General features: G+C 40.2%; 1 protein-coding gene across 1 annotated transcript; it reads left to right on the top strand.

Annotated features, from left to right (window-relative positions):
• Nucleotides 1-9,224: 9,224 nt before the first annotated feature.
• FAM177B (family with sequence similarity 177 member B) lies at nucleotides 9,225-12,763 on the top strand. The gene is made up of 4 exons (XM_058533921.1): nucleotides 9,225-9,395; nucleotides 9,685-9,751; nucleotides 12,131-12,228; nucleotides 12,584-12,763. The coding sequence occupies exons 1-4, from the start codon at nucleotides 9,225-9,227 to the stop codon at nucleotides 12,761-12,763; spliced, it is 516 nt and encodes a 171-aa protein (XP_058389904.1).
• The last annotated feature ends 1,417 nt before the right edge of the window (nucleotides 12,764-14,180 follow it).

Below are 14,180 nucleotides of genomic sequence, written 5' to 3'. Positions count from 1 at the left end.
GGAAACCGAGGTGGCATTTTCAGTGCCATATAGATGTACTCAGAAATAAAACCATATTCAGAAATATTTTCCAGAGTAATTGTGCTTTAGAAAATACCACATTTCTTTTTTAATATGTGCATAAAAATAAACTTGCAATGTCACTTTGGGTAACCATAAGTATGTGTCTAAAGACTTTTTATTTGATATTTGAATAATTTTCTTAGAACTTAAATTTTTATTTTAAAATATGTGTTACAGTAAACGAAAGGGATTAAAATAATGTGGAAGGGGGTGCCTACTCTGAATTATAGAACAGAAAGCCACATTTGATCGCACTTACCGGAAAGGCTAGAGCTGTCACAATGCAATTCAGTGTGTGTGGTGCCTGTGATGTGCTTGAGGTAGGTGTGAGCTCGTGTCCTCACTCGTAGAATGCTCCCCAGAGAAAATGTTAAATCACTCAGTCTTTGCTTCGGATTCTTGAGTGCAGAGCCTCTCAACTAGTTTTCCTCAAGCTACTAATCTCAGCCTTCTGGGGCTAGCTGGGCAGGGCCTAAGGTGACTGGAGCTCCTAGGGTGGTCACCACCAGAATTTCAAAGAATTTCCTACATCTTCTGTCATGGTGTAGAAAAAGTTGGGAAGCACCCCAAAGGGACAGGCGTGTGTGTAATGTCGCTCTTACGGTGACTGGGGGCACGTGCAGGGTTTAATACTGAAAATATATAAAAATCCTGCTAGGTCATGTTCTGTCAGCAGTTCTCAAGGAGGAACAGTGGTTTGTTTATACATGTGTTTGTTTATTCATATTTTTCCTCGCTCTACCCTGCCGGCCCCCCCTACCCCCACCCAGTAGTGTGAGTCACAGATTGGAGTGGGCCAATTGCCTCAGGGGAAAGGGCACGGAGAGATTGGTAGTGACCACTGCTCTGCGAAGTGGGGCTTTGGGTGTCCCATCTCTGCTCTCCCCAGAGGGGTGACCTTCAGAGCACCTCAGGATAAGAGAGAGAGCGGGTGGCCGGCCCCGTGGCTTAGCGGTTAAGTGCGCGTGCTCTGCTACCGGTGGCCCGGGTTCGGATCCGGGCGTGCACCAACGCACCGCTTCTCCGGCCATGCTGAGGCCACGTCCCACATACAGCAACTAGAAGAAGGATGTGCAACTATGACATACAACTGTCTACTGGGGCTTTGGGGAAGGAAAAAGAAGGAGGAGGATTGGCAATAGATGTTAGCTCAGAGCCAGTCTTCCTCAGCAAAAAGGAGGATTAGCACGGATGTTAGCTCAGGGCTGATCTCCTGCAAAAAAAAAAAAAAAGGGAAAGGGGGCAGCGGGGAGCACTGGCAGTGGCCCAGGTGAACCAGGTTAATTAGCTCCTGTGTAATTACCTGGAGCCAGTTCTTGGCTGCATTCTAACCTGGTTCATTTGAAAACATTTTTTTGATTAATGAAAACCAGAAGAACTCTAGGAAATTTTAGTTCTTATACCTTCCTGAAGTTAAATGCCAAGATGTGGAACTAGTGTGTTATTTTGTTGATACAGATGACAATGCTATGTTTCAGTGAAGGACTTCGAATGAAATGATTAGTGTGTAAATGTAATAAGTATTAAACAAAAGGTAGTCATTTTAACATCAGGAAATAAAGACAACTACAAGTCTGTCCTCTCCTTGTTTTTTCCAATCCATTGTGTAGTACCTTTTGCCACCGATGAAAAAGAACTAAAAGTATGATTTATTTATTAAAAAAATACTGAATTCCAGCCATGTGTCAGGTATTGTAGGGGCAAGATACAGCAAGGCGCTCACGGGTAAAACCCTTCTCACTCTGACCAGAGTGTGGGGTAGGGGAGGGAAGGGAAGAGGGAGACACACAAGATAAGAGAAATGGAGAGTATGTCTAATGATGATAAGTGCTAAGGAGGAAAAAATAGAACAAGAGGAGGGAAGATGCTGAGTGGTGGTGAAGGGAATGGGAAGTTGCCTGGAAAGATAGGGGAGCTCAGAGCAGACCATTTGAATTAAAGACCTGAAGGGAGCCGGGGTGCAAAGTCTAAGGGAAGAAATACTGGTCCAGGGAACAGCCAGGACAAAGGTCCTGTGGAGGAGAGAGCGTGTGGTCAGGGAACAACCGTAAGAGGCCAGCGTGGTTGGAGTGATGTGAGTGAGATGGAGTAGTACAAAAGGAGGTCAGAAAAACACTGGGGGCCAGATCTACAGCCTTGTAGGCCATTGTAAGGATTTGGCTTTTACTCTGGGGGAGGTGGGAACCCTCTGGAGTGTTTGAAGCAGACGAGTTGATACGGAACCAAGTGGGCTCGCCTCCTGGTGAGTTAAATGAGACTCTACACCAGTGGAAGTTGTCTCACAAAGTAAAGTGTATTTGCAGCAAATAGGAGGCCATGAGGAATCATTTCCAAAGTCATGGTGTCCCTGAACAAAGGGACACGGGAACTTTGATTTAGGATAGGGAATGAATATTCAAAAGAGAAAGGCGGGTACACTGCAGATTATGGTAATGAGGCTTAATCTCCTCCTGAAGAGAACTTCACATTAAAAATAAGGCAAGGTCATGGGCATAGCTCTTGTAGGGAGGCTTGTAGTTTCAGGGTGGTTGCTGGTTGTGTCTCCTTAACATAAAAAAACAACTTGGAAAAACAGTTGAATGCTTCCAAACCCACCCTTGAGTTCCTTGCGGCACTAGTCAGTGACAGAGTGACATGCTCTGATTTAGGATTTAACAACTCTGGCTGCTTTTTGAGTATAGACCTGAGGGGGCTAATTAGGAGGATGCAATAATCAAGGTGAGAGATGATGGCTTAGCCCAGGGTGGTGGCAGTGGAGTGGTGGTTATGAGGATTCCAGGAATATCTAAAGGAATTTCCCAAAAGATTCAATGCGAGGTGTGATCAAAGGAGAGGAATCAAGAATGACTCCAATGTTTTTGGTCCGAGCGGCTGGAAGAATAGAGTCACCATTTATTGAAATGGGAAGGCTGCCAGAGGAGGGGGGTGGGATGCAGGAGGGAGAAGGGTGCACTGAAAGTATGAGCAAGGATCTAGACATGTCAGGATTGAGAGGTCTGTTAGACATCCAAGAAGAGACACCAGATAGACAGCGGGGTCTATGAATCTGAGATTCAGGGAGTAAGTCTGACCCGGAGATAAAAATGTTGCATATCAATGTGTGTGTAGGCAGTATTTAAAGCCACGGGGCCAAATGAGATCATGAAGGGAGTAGATGAAAAAGAGAAGAGACCCAATCACTGAGTGCTGATGCTCCAAAATGGAAAGGTCAGGGAAATTATATGGTCTGTTAATTACATTATATACTAAGGAACAATCCTTGATAAACCAGATCTGGGGTTTTAAGAAACAAAAAGAAGAGGTGCTCATAAGAATTAAACTGAGATAAACCGCATGTTTTTTCAGAGGACTATTTGGCCCTCTGCAAGATCTCTTACAGACCATCCGTGTCTAACCACCTGGTGTGAAGTTGGCAATGCTCCCAAGGTTTTTGTAAATAAAAATAAGTCTATTCCACACTCGTCAGGATTGAGCCCCCTCTATGTGGCAGGCACTGTGATTACAAAGATGAATTTGGCATAGCACATCCTCAAGCGTCCATTAGGTGGCAGAAAAGCCTTCACTAAATCGACTAAGTTAAGTCTCTCTCTCTCTCTCTCTCTCTGTGTCTCCCTTTGAGTCCTCTGAATTAAAAGATATATATGTCTATTTAATGCACAACAGTATTATCACGAAGAACAGAACCTGGTATTTTCTTCAGAGAGCCAACAGATATCATTAGTCTGTAATATAACAGAGATGAGCCAGGTGTATGGGGGATGGAGTATGTGTGTATGTTTCATTTGGTTTGGAAATGTATGAGTCGGGAGGTGGTCTTGAGTTGAGTACATTGACTATAATGGCATTGTTAGGCCTTTAACTTTTTATTTTTTATTTTTTTGTGAGGAAAATCAGCCCTGAGCTAACATCCATGCTAATGCTCCTCTTTTTACTGAGGAAGACCGGCTCTGAGCTAACATCTATTGCCAATCCTTCTCCTTTTATTCCCCAAAGCCCCAGTAGCTAGTTGTATGTCATAGCTGCACATCCTTCTAGTCGCTGTATGTGGGACGCGGCCTCAGCATGGCCGGAGAAGCGGTGCGTTGGTGCGCGCCCGGGATCCGAACCCTGGCGGCCAGCAGCGGAGCGTGCGCACTTAACCGCTAAGCCACGGGGCCGGGGCCGGCCCCTAGGCCTTTAACTTTTGATGTTTAAGATTGTTAGCTTGGGGCAACATGGGGAGGAAGGCGCAGAGAGCAGAAAGCAAAAAACCCTCTTGAAAAAAATCAGTAAGAGGTCTTGGCAGTAGCTTTATGTTTGAGCTTTCTGCAATACACCAGATCACTAAATCACGTCTCTGTTTCAATTTAAAAGTTACATCTGTTCCCACTCTCCTTAAGGCACTGGCCCCCAAACTTGTCTGCACATTGGGATCACCTGGGTACTTGTGTGTGTGTGTGTGTGTGTGTGTGTGTGTGTGTGTGTGTGTGTGTGTTTTACATCAATAAAACATATACTTTATTGAAAAAGTGCAAATACAGAGAAATGAGCAGAGGACCTGGGCACTTTTTTATTCAAAAATAACTGATGTCCATGCCACCTCCCACTGCCCAGAGATTATGATTTCAGTGGTCTTGGGTGTGGCGTGGCCTTGGAATTTTTTAAAAGACTCCTGGATGATTCTACCATGAAGACAAGTTTGAGGGCCACTGGGTTACTCAATGACGAATATGTAAACATAACTGACCTTCCCACAACTCAAACACGTTCCACCCTGCAAGATACACGCAAGAGAACACTTCCACATCAGCGTATCCGAGGGCTCCGTATGGCCTCAGCCTGGTTTTATTAATTTATCATCTACCGAACAACCCCTGGCACCAAATTTTGTACTACTTTCAAAACCAAACATAAAGCGATGAAAGAAAAAGCAGAGGAATAATAGAGGTGAGTTGCTTTTTGAAAAAGTTGTAATTTTCTTTTAATAGTTACATAGAATGTGTTTTATTTCTCATGGCACTGACAATATTTACTTTTGCGATAGTGTTAGGCTTAGCATATTGTTGGTCTTAAACACTAGATTAAAATGGTTATTTTTTGGTGCTCTTTGGCATCAGAAACTAAATGGTAACAACTTTTCTTATTATTTCTTACCGAAGCTCTTTTGTGAAACACTGAGACTAAGTCACGGAAAAGCGTGTCTATCCTTCAAGTCTCCTCAGAGGACCCTGAGCTGGGCAGGTATCAACTCCCCTTGCTGCGGGTGACAAATTTAACCCTTGAGGCCTCTGGCAACTCTGGCCTTTGACAAGGGCATAAACTCAGCATTGTACCAATAAAATTTGGTGATTTAGTCATATATACATATGAATATTCATATGTATATTTATACATATATGTGAATATTCATATATACATAGGCATATGTATATAAGAATATATATGCATATATGTGTTTAATCATGTTTGTATTGCCCATAAAATCTTTTTAAAATTCAATCTGCTAGTCTTCATTTTGATAGATTGCTGATAATTTATTTACATTTATTATGATTACTGATTTATTTGGAATTATTTCTAGTATTTTATTTAGTGTTTCCATTAATCCTGCTTTTTCTTTGCTCTCTTTCTACCCTCTTTCCTGCCTACTGTTGAATTGATCGTTTCTTCTCTTTTTTTTCTTCTACTGGTTTTGAAGCTATACATTCTAATTCCATTATTTTTTTAGTTACCTTTAAATTGTTAACATGCATACTTAACAACGTATTCCAAAACAATACTTAAAGAGGTCAACTCCTCATATTTTTGTTATTGTTGTCTAATACTTAATACTGCTTTGTTTTTACACTGCACTCTACTGAAATAGTGTTTTAAGAGTCAATACTTAAGATTTGTCACTCTGTTGACTAATCTATTTACCTTTGTTTCTTGCATCTTATTCTTACCTCTGGGTTCGATTTCCTTCTTGTTGACATACAATTTTTTATTATTCATCTTTCAGTGAAGATGTAAGAATGGTTAACTCTCAGTTTTTGTAGATCTGAAAATGTCGTTATTTTACTCTCTCCCTGTAACTGTTTAGCTAGGTATTGAATTCTTTTTGGCAATAATCAATTGTCTTCTGCTCCCAATTGTTGCTGATCTGAGGTCAGCAACTGGTCTAATTGTTATTCCTTTCAGAGTAATCTGCCTTATCTATTGTCAACTTTAAGATTTTTTATAATATCCATGATCTAGGTTTGATTTTATTTTTATTTATCCCTCTTAGTATTCTTTACATTTCTCATATTTAAAGATTTGTGTCTTTCTTCAAATATAGAAAATTCATAGCCTTACCTCTTCAAACATTACCTCCCTTGTTCTTTTTATTCACTTCTTCTGGAACTCCTAGTAAACATTTATTGAACTTTCTCATCTATTCTTTATATCTCATAACTTTTCTTTCATGTTAATGGAATATATATCTCTTGATGTGTGTTATGAGAGATTTCCTCAGATTTCTTCACTGTGTTTAATCTGTATCCAACCTATCCCATGTTGACTATATATTTCATTGCTAGAATTTCTGTTTAGCTCTTTTTCAAATCAACCTATTCCTTTTGGATATTATAATGTTTTGCTTCCTTTATCTCTTTGAATCTACGAAACATATTCATTTTAAAGTTTCATGTTGTTCTATTATTCCTAATTCTTGGGTGAAGACTCTGCCAATTTTTTCATCTGTTGAACCCTCCTCATGATGGTTGGTTTCTTCATGTGCTTTTTCAGTTTTTGCAATGAGCACACCCTCAGCTTCACTTCAGGTCCCCACACCATGTGGAGACTATGAATATGGGCCACATGCCAGCACGTGGTACTGGCCAGGGGTTCCAATTTTTTCAGGTGACTGTTTCTACTCACGTTGCCAGGAGATGAGAAATTATTTTGCCACTTTTGCAAGCCAGTAGGTGGTTTTTCTAGTCCATGTTTTATAGATAAGATAGTCCTTTTATTATTTTAGTTTTATGCGGGTAGCTTCATTTCAGCCCCCCACACTCATGGTGATCTGTGGTTTGGATTCTCTTCTCTCTGCACCAGTCTTAAAACTCTGGCCCCAAGGCCTATATCTGTTTCCGAATCCCCAGGAACCATCTCAGCTTCAGCTCAGACTTATGATTCTGAGTTTTCTCTTTTTCTGACACTTAGGCTGGCTTCCTTCTTTTTTTTCCTTCCTTCCTTCCTCCCTTCCTTTCTTCCTCCCTCCCTCCCTCCCTTCCTTCCTTTCTTCCTTCCTTCCCTCCTCTCTTTCTTTCTTTTCTCTCTCTCTCTTTCGCTCTTTCTTCCCTCCTTCCCTCTCTCCTTCCTTCCTTCCTACTTTCATACCTTCCTCCCCTTCTCCTTTCCTCCCTTCCCCTCTCTCTCTGTCTCTTTCTCTCTTACTTCCTTAGTACAGCCTGATTTAATGTTTTGTTTGTTTAGTTTTAGCCAGCATTTCTGTGTGTTTGGAACAGGAAGGAGAATTCTTCCACGTCAGCTCAGTCTGCTGATATAATCTTAAAATATATTAAATATTAGCTAAGACAATAGTGTGCTTACCACATTAGAATAGTGCCTGATACCATTAGGTAGTGCTAGGTACTTAATAATAGCTAGCTTTTATTAAACACTTACTATTTGCTAAGAATTGTTCTAACTCTTTTATGTGTCTTTAGTCATCTAATCCTCAATTTTGTAAGGTTGGTACTATATTCACATACATATTCAAACTATATTATTCTTGTTTTATAGATGAGGAAACCAAGCACAGGGATATTAAGTAAGAGGATTTTGAACTTAGGCAGTCTGACTCCAAGCTTGTCAGCTTTTTTAAGATTTCATTTGAATACAATAAAATTAACTAATATTCAGTCTAGATTCAATTCATTTTGACAAATATGTTACAGTTGAGTAACCACCACTACAATCATAGTATCTATTAGAACGTTTCCATCACCCCCAAAATTTCCCTTTTATCCATTTGTAGTTAACCTCTTTTGCTGATCCTCTCACCCCTAGCAAACACTAATCTGTTTTCTACTACTATAATTTTGCCTTTTCTAAAATATCACATAAATAGAATCATATAATATACACTGTCTTGTTTCTTTCACTTAGCATAATGCTTTTGAGATTCCCTCGTAGCATTGCAAATATTAGTTGTCCCTTACTTTTAATCACTGAGTAGCACTCCATTGAATAGATATACCACATTTTGTTTATCCATTCACCAGTTGATGGACACTTGGATTGTTTCCAGTTCTGGGCTCTTGCAAATAAAACTGCTATGAACATTCACATACAAATCTTTAGATGGATATGTGTTTTCATTTCTCTTGGGTAAATATGTAGGCATGGAATTACAAGATTATATAGTAAGTATATGTTTGACTTTTAAGAAACTGCCAAACTGTTTTCCAATGTGGCTGTATCACTTTGCGTTTCCACTAGCAATGAATGAGCATTCTAGTTGCTTCACTTACTCTTCAACCCGTGGTATTGTTAGTCTTTTAATTTTAGCCTTTTAGTGAGTGTGTTATGATATCTCAGTATGTTTTCAACTTGCATTTCCCTAATGACTAATAACATTGAGCATCTTCTCCTAAGTTTATTTGGCATCTGTAAATCCTCTTTGGTAAAGCAGCTATTCAAATGTTTTGCTCATATTTTAACTGAGTTGTTTGTATTTTACCTATTGAATTGCAATAGTTCTTTACATATTCTGAAAAACGTCCTTTATCGGATATATACACGGCAAATATTTTCTCCCATCTGTGCAAAGCCTGTACTCTTAACCACTACTTCTACTGCCTCTCAATATTGATTGAAATTATTGAAGAACTTCCACAGGGCTGTGGCCTCTTCCTACTAACAGTTGTGACTTTTGCAATTAATAAGGGGTAAAGGAATCCTGTTGAAATTTTTGTTTGAAGACCCAAAGTTCACATTTTCACTACTAATTGAATCTTTTCCATTTTGGTACAGAGCTGAACAGTCCTCTCTTGGATTTGAAGAATTGATGAGATCACAGCTGTGATTACCTCTGAACTCTCTACTTTTACCATCCAATTGAAAATAACTAGACACCTCTCAGCTATATAAACACTGCCCTGGTCAACTTGCCCTAAGGCGTCTTGTTTTGAATTTACTAGTTGCTTTGTTTCCTTATGGAAAAAGACGCTTTCCAGCAGTTAGAACTAGAGAAGAATGGATCTTCCAAAAGAACTACTCCCAAAAGAATTATCCATTTTGTAGATGGAGACGTCATGGAAGAATATAGCACAGAGGAGGAAGAGGAAGAAAAAGAGGAACAGAAAGTGAATTCAACACTTGACCCTGTAAGCTTGGAATATCAATATTAGTGAACACGGGGGCTGAGTGAATGCCAGATTAAGCCAGACAGGATTTGTAGAAAATATAGTTTTAAGCTAACTCTTTGTTCTCCTTGGTTTGCTTTCTAGGTCCATCTATAGTCAACTCATAATTTTGATAATCTTAGTTTTCTCTTCTATGAGACAAAAAATGGCACATATTATAAAGCGTTTTGAGATCTCTACATGAAAGACTCTGCAATCACCATTCCTATTATTAATTACTCTAACTTGATTTCTCTCTTGTTTTTTTCAGTCTAAACTTTCATGGGGGCCTTACCTATGGTTTTGGGCAGGGCGAATAGCAAGCACCTCATTTTCTAGTAAGTACTGCTAAGGTTACTTTCTTCTGTCCTAAATATGACTTATGGACTCTCAGAGTTAGATGGGACTTCCAATAGTTTAATCCACCCCATGGCATTCTGAAGAAGTGATAATCTGGTCACTTCTAGATCTATTCTTGAACATTCCCAATGGCATAGAATCTCACATCTTCAGGCAGACCCTTCCATCTTTTTTCAACTCTTGTTAGTAAATTCTATCTTATACTTTGTCTTCTTTTAAAGCTATTCCCATTGATCCTAGTTGTCTTTCTTAAGGCCATACAAAACCAGTCCTGATTCTTCTCTCACAGAACAGAATTTCAAATATATGAAGACAATAGCCAGGCCTCCCTGAATTGACTCTTCACCTGAATAAACTTCCAAATTTTTTTTAACTATTGTTATATGCCACAATTCCAAGTTCCCTCGTCGTAGTCACTCTATTATAAAAATTTATTATTATAAATAAAGAGCTTTATTGACCCATCCCAGGGGCATCATGATGGCTTAACTGACCATAACAGATGAAAAACTAAATCTTATTTTGTTTGACTTTCATCAATTTTCTTTAAAACACAATTGGCAACATCTAATCACTCATTTCCTTCTAACTTGCATATGCTTGCGTATACAACAGGGAGGAAAACAACTTTAAAAATCTGAGAAAATATAAAATATAGCTTATAGGAATTGCCCTTCATTCATTCATTAAATAAGCATTTATTGAGTGCCAATATGTGCTTGGCACTGTGCTGGACTCTGGAACACAAAGACAAATGACAATCCCTGCTTTCAAGGGACTCAATATTCAATGGATAATATAGGCCAGTAAACATCCTATAATTATAGTTTGTCGTCACGATTGCCAAGATGGATGGAGCACAGGGACTATAGATGGGGAGACTCGAGAATGCTGACATATGGAGGAGATACCTTAAGAGTAATATGAGAGTATGTCTGGTGAAGGCCAGCGTGAGGACCGTGAAAGTGACTGGGGGGGGGGGTCTTTAAATTTCAGTAAAAAGTAATGATGGAGTGATTTAGTCAAATGGTCTGAGCTTTAAAGGAATAAGCGCTTTTACATCAGGATGGAGGGTTAGTGATTTGGACGTTACTTTGGGAACCCAGGTGAAATACCAATCTTACCTCAACCCTAATACATTGGCAGAAGAAATGCTGTCTTCCAGAGAGTTCTATGCTTTAGTTAGGACAAGATTGTTTGAAAAGGTGAAATGTTTTGGAGGGAGGGAGAGAGCCTTTGGAGATTAGGTCAAGTGAAAGAACAAAACTCTCGAGACAGCAATATGAGATCGTGAAAGAGAACAGGGACCACAGTGACCTCCACGCTGGGCCTTGACTTCAGATGGCAGGGACAGGACACATGGAGAATCAAGCTGCCTTCAGTGTTCCCAACAGAACTGGAGCGTTAAAGTGCTTCTGCTTGGGGCTTCCACATTGTGGTGGAAGCATAAACATGCGTGCAGTCAGCACTCTGGTCTCTACACAGAGACTTTGGATACAGCTGGACCCCAGAGGACACTGGTAATTAATTTTTTCAATTTAAAATTCTAGTAGGTCATAAACAGGAAAACTTCCTACAGTTTATTCTGATATTTTAGAAACTTCCCTTATACGTGTGTACTAGGCACCATGGCAAACAAACAGATTAAAGACCTTGAGTATTTTTGAAAAGATAAAACATGTAAAAAAATAGCATCATTCTGATGGCCTATATGAACAATATGAGTCACGGAAATCAGAAAGTCCTATAATGGGGAGGTCAGAAGTCCTATAATTTTGAAGGGAAAGATTTCTAAGAGACACCTTCAGGAAACCACTCATTATTCACGCTAAACCTTTACCCCTGACTCAACAATCACAGCGCTGAGCCTGGAGGCCACCTTACTACTGTGACTGAAGACAGACAAGGACGGCCTTAAACTGCTGCTAAGAAGGAGTTTGTCTTGATGCATGGAAGAATTTCTGACATGGGTCTTAGTAACACTGGATTGAATTTTCGGTATAATTTGAAATATACTCACAACTGATGATCAGCTGATATGCGTGGGGATGGGCAGCATCTAGTCTGATTGCTCAGGACCAATGCTGTACCTGTTACTAAGTATTTTGAAAGTCTCTCCTGATGTATTCATCTGGAAAGGATAGTTTAGATGGAATCCCACGTGAAGATAGATTTAACAAATTCCCTTCGAGTCCTCGAATTTTGGGGGAGTCCAGATCAGTTGAAATCTTCTGTCAGCCTTGAAGTTGAGTGTAGTAACAGATCACTTGTAGGCAAGTTTAAATTCTTGGCACCTCAACTGACTCTAAGCATCAGTTATTAACTCAACTTACCAAAGTTCTTCTTCTTTCTTTTAGCATGCGAGTTCCTTGGTGGAAGATTGGCTATCTTCTTTGGTCTTACTCAACCCAAATATCAGTATATGTTAAATGAGTATTATAGAACACAAAATAAGGTATGTGACATCCTGATGGGGACACTGAGAGCCCTGAGATGGGACGGTGGGTTGCTCTCATTTCAGGCCCGTATAGAAGAGTGTTTTCCCACCTGGTGACCATGTGCTACAAGTTCACTGAGCTCCCATGGTCAGACTGACTTGTTTCTCTAATGCCCCTCACCCCGTGACATGTCTTCATATTCGCCTCTCTCATGAGAAGTTAGAACGTCAGGAGACGAGTTGGAGAAGGTAGTCGAGTGTGAAGCCTGGGATTGCTTAAAGGAGAAGCTTCTTACAAGGTGTCTCTACGAGAGGGGGAGTTCAGAGGTATTTGGTTTACAGTTAAACTTTTCCTTATTTCTCTCCATACCAGGAATTTGACAAGGAAAATGAAAGGAATGGATCAAAAGCCCAGCCAGCCAAGGTTCCTAATGAAAAACGTCACCTGGAGGCTGGAGGCCGAGAGTACGGAACCAGACGAGAGGAAATTGCAGAGTGCGTTTCTCAGTGGAGCGCCTCCTCCAGGGAGGGTCTGGCGGCAGATTCCAGCTAGTAACAGGCAATAGGCCTGTACCTCCCCTGGATCTCTGTTCCTCGGCCATTGATTACCATGGCAACAGCACCACAGGTAGAGCATCTGAGCCAGATGTGATCTTAATCTCTTTGGGATTTACTCTCCAGCAGCCAGGAATTGCAAGCAATAATGAGAATAATTGTGGATTCTTTCTCAATCTGAATGTTTATTTATAAGCCCTGCAACCCAGTTCCACCCCAGTGATGCAAGCCTTGTTACTCGTAAGTAGTTAGTATTGACATTTGCACAGTAGTATAAATGCCTTAAGGAACTTGGGCATGGGAGTTTCAGGCTGAAATTCCTTATCATGGAGTTAGGGTGCAGAAAAGAAGCTCTGTTCCTCGGAAGAAACTTTGGGCATCATGAAATCTAAATAAATCCCCTTTCAAGGCTTAACATAAAGTGTATCCTTCCCTATAGTCATCTTGGTTGGGGCTTGCTTTGCAATAAGCAAACATCGTTAATAACTCTGTTACAAGACATCCAAGTCTTTGAGAATTGGGTGCATTTTCCCCCAAATGATTAAAAAATAAATAATCTAAGCTCTAGAAAAAGTATTTGGAAAAAAATGGATGATTTTCTTGTTTATTTGTCAACAAATTTTCAAAACCTGGAAAGATCAACCATGGAAATCATAGCTGGATAACAGAGGTTGTGCTGGCCAAAGGGGGCTGTGATAAAACAGAAATACACAAGACTTGCAGTAATAAGATCTGAGTTCAAATCTCAATTCTACCATTTACTAGTTGTGTGATTTTAAGTGTCTAGATTTCTGAGCCCCAGTCTCTTTCTTTATAAGATGCGGGTGGCATTTATTTGTTCCTTGAGAGTTATTGTTAAACAAAATGAGATAATAAATGTGAAAACACTTTTAACACTGTGAATATTAGTTGTTAATACTTAATTAATGGCTGTTATAGACTTTTCTATTGAAGGGCTCCAAAGCACCGTGCCATTTGGAATTCACATCCTTGTACAGTCCCACCTCCATTGACCCTGCGCTTGCCCATGTGACTTGCTTTGCCCAATGAGAGAGCAGCAAGTGTGATGCAAGTGGAAGCTTGATAAGCATTTGCACATGGGGGCTTGTCCTCTTAGAAAGCTCCATGTTGTAAAGAAGCTCGGGCTAGACTTCTGAATGATGAGAGGCCACATAGAGAGAGGTACCAAGGATGAAAGATCATCTTACACAATTCAGCTCCAGCCAAATTCCTCACCAAATGCAGCCACATAAGTGACCTCCTGCTACCTTACAAGGAGCAGACGAACCACGCAGCCGAGCCCAGTCACCCCGCAGAATCATGAGACACAATAAATCATCGTTGTTTTAAGTTTTGTAGTGGTTGGTGATGCAGTCATATATAACCGAAATAATAGCTCTAAGAGAAGGGGAAAT

This window comes from Diceros bicornis, chromosome 38 (genome assembly GCF_020826845.1).
Source record: "Diceros bicornis minor isolate mBicDic1 chromosome 38, mDicBic1.mat.cur, whole genome shotgun sequence".
Classification (NCBI taxonomy): domain Eukaryota; kingdom Metazoa; phylum Chordata; class Mammalia; order Perissodactyla; family Rhinocerotidae; genus Diceros; species Diceros bicornis.
This window is presented reverse-complemented; position numbering and strand designations above follow the sequence as displayed.

Bases quoted from the DNA above. Each gene is read 5' to 3' on its own strand.
- FAM177B (XM_058533921.1), top strand. From the start codon at position 9,225: ATGGAAAAAGACGCTTTCCAGCAGTTAGAACTAGAGAAGAATGGATCT. The intron at 9,396-9,684 runs GTAAGCTTGGAA...TGTTTTTTTCAG, and splicing joins TGAATTCAACACTTGACCCT to TCTAAACTTTCATGGGGGCC. The intron at 9,752-12,130 runs GTAAGTACTGCT...TCTTTCTTTTAG, and splicing joins AGCAAGCACCTCATTTTCTA to CATGCGAGTTCCTTGGTGGA.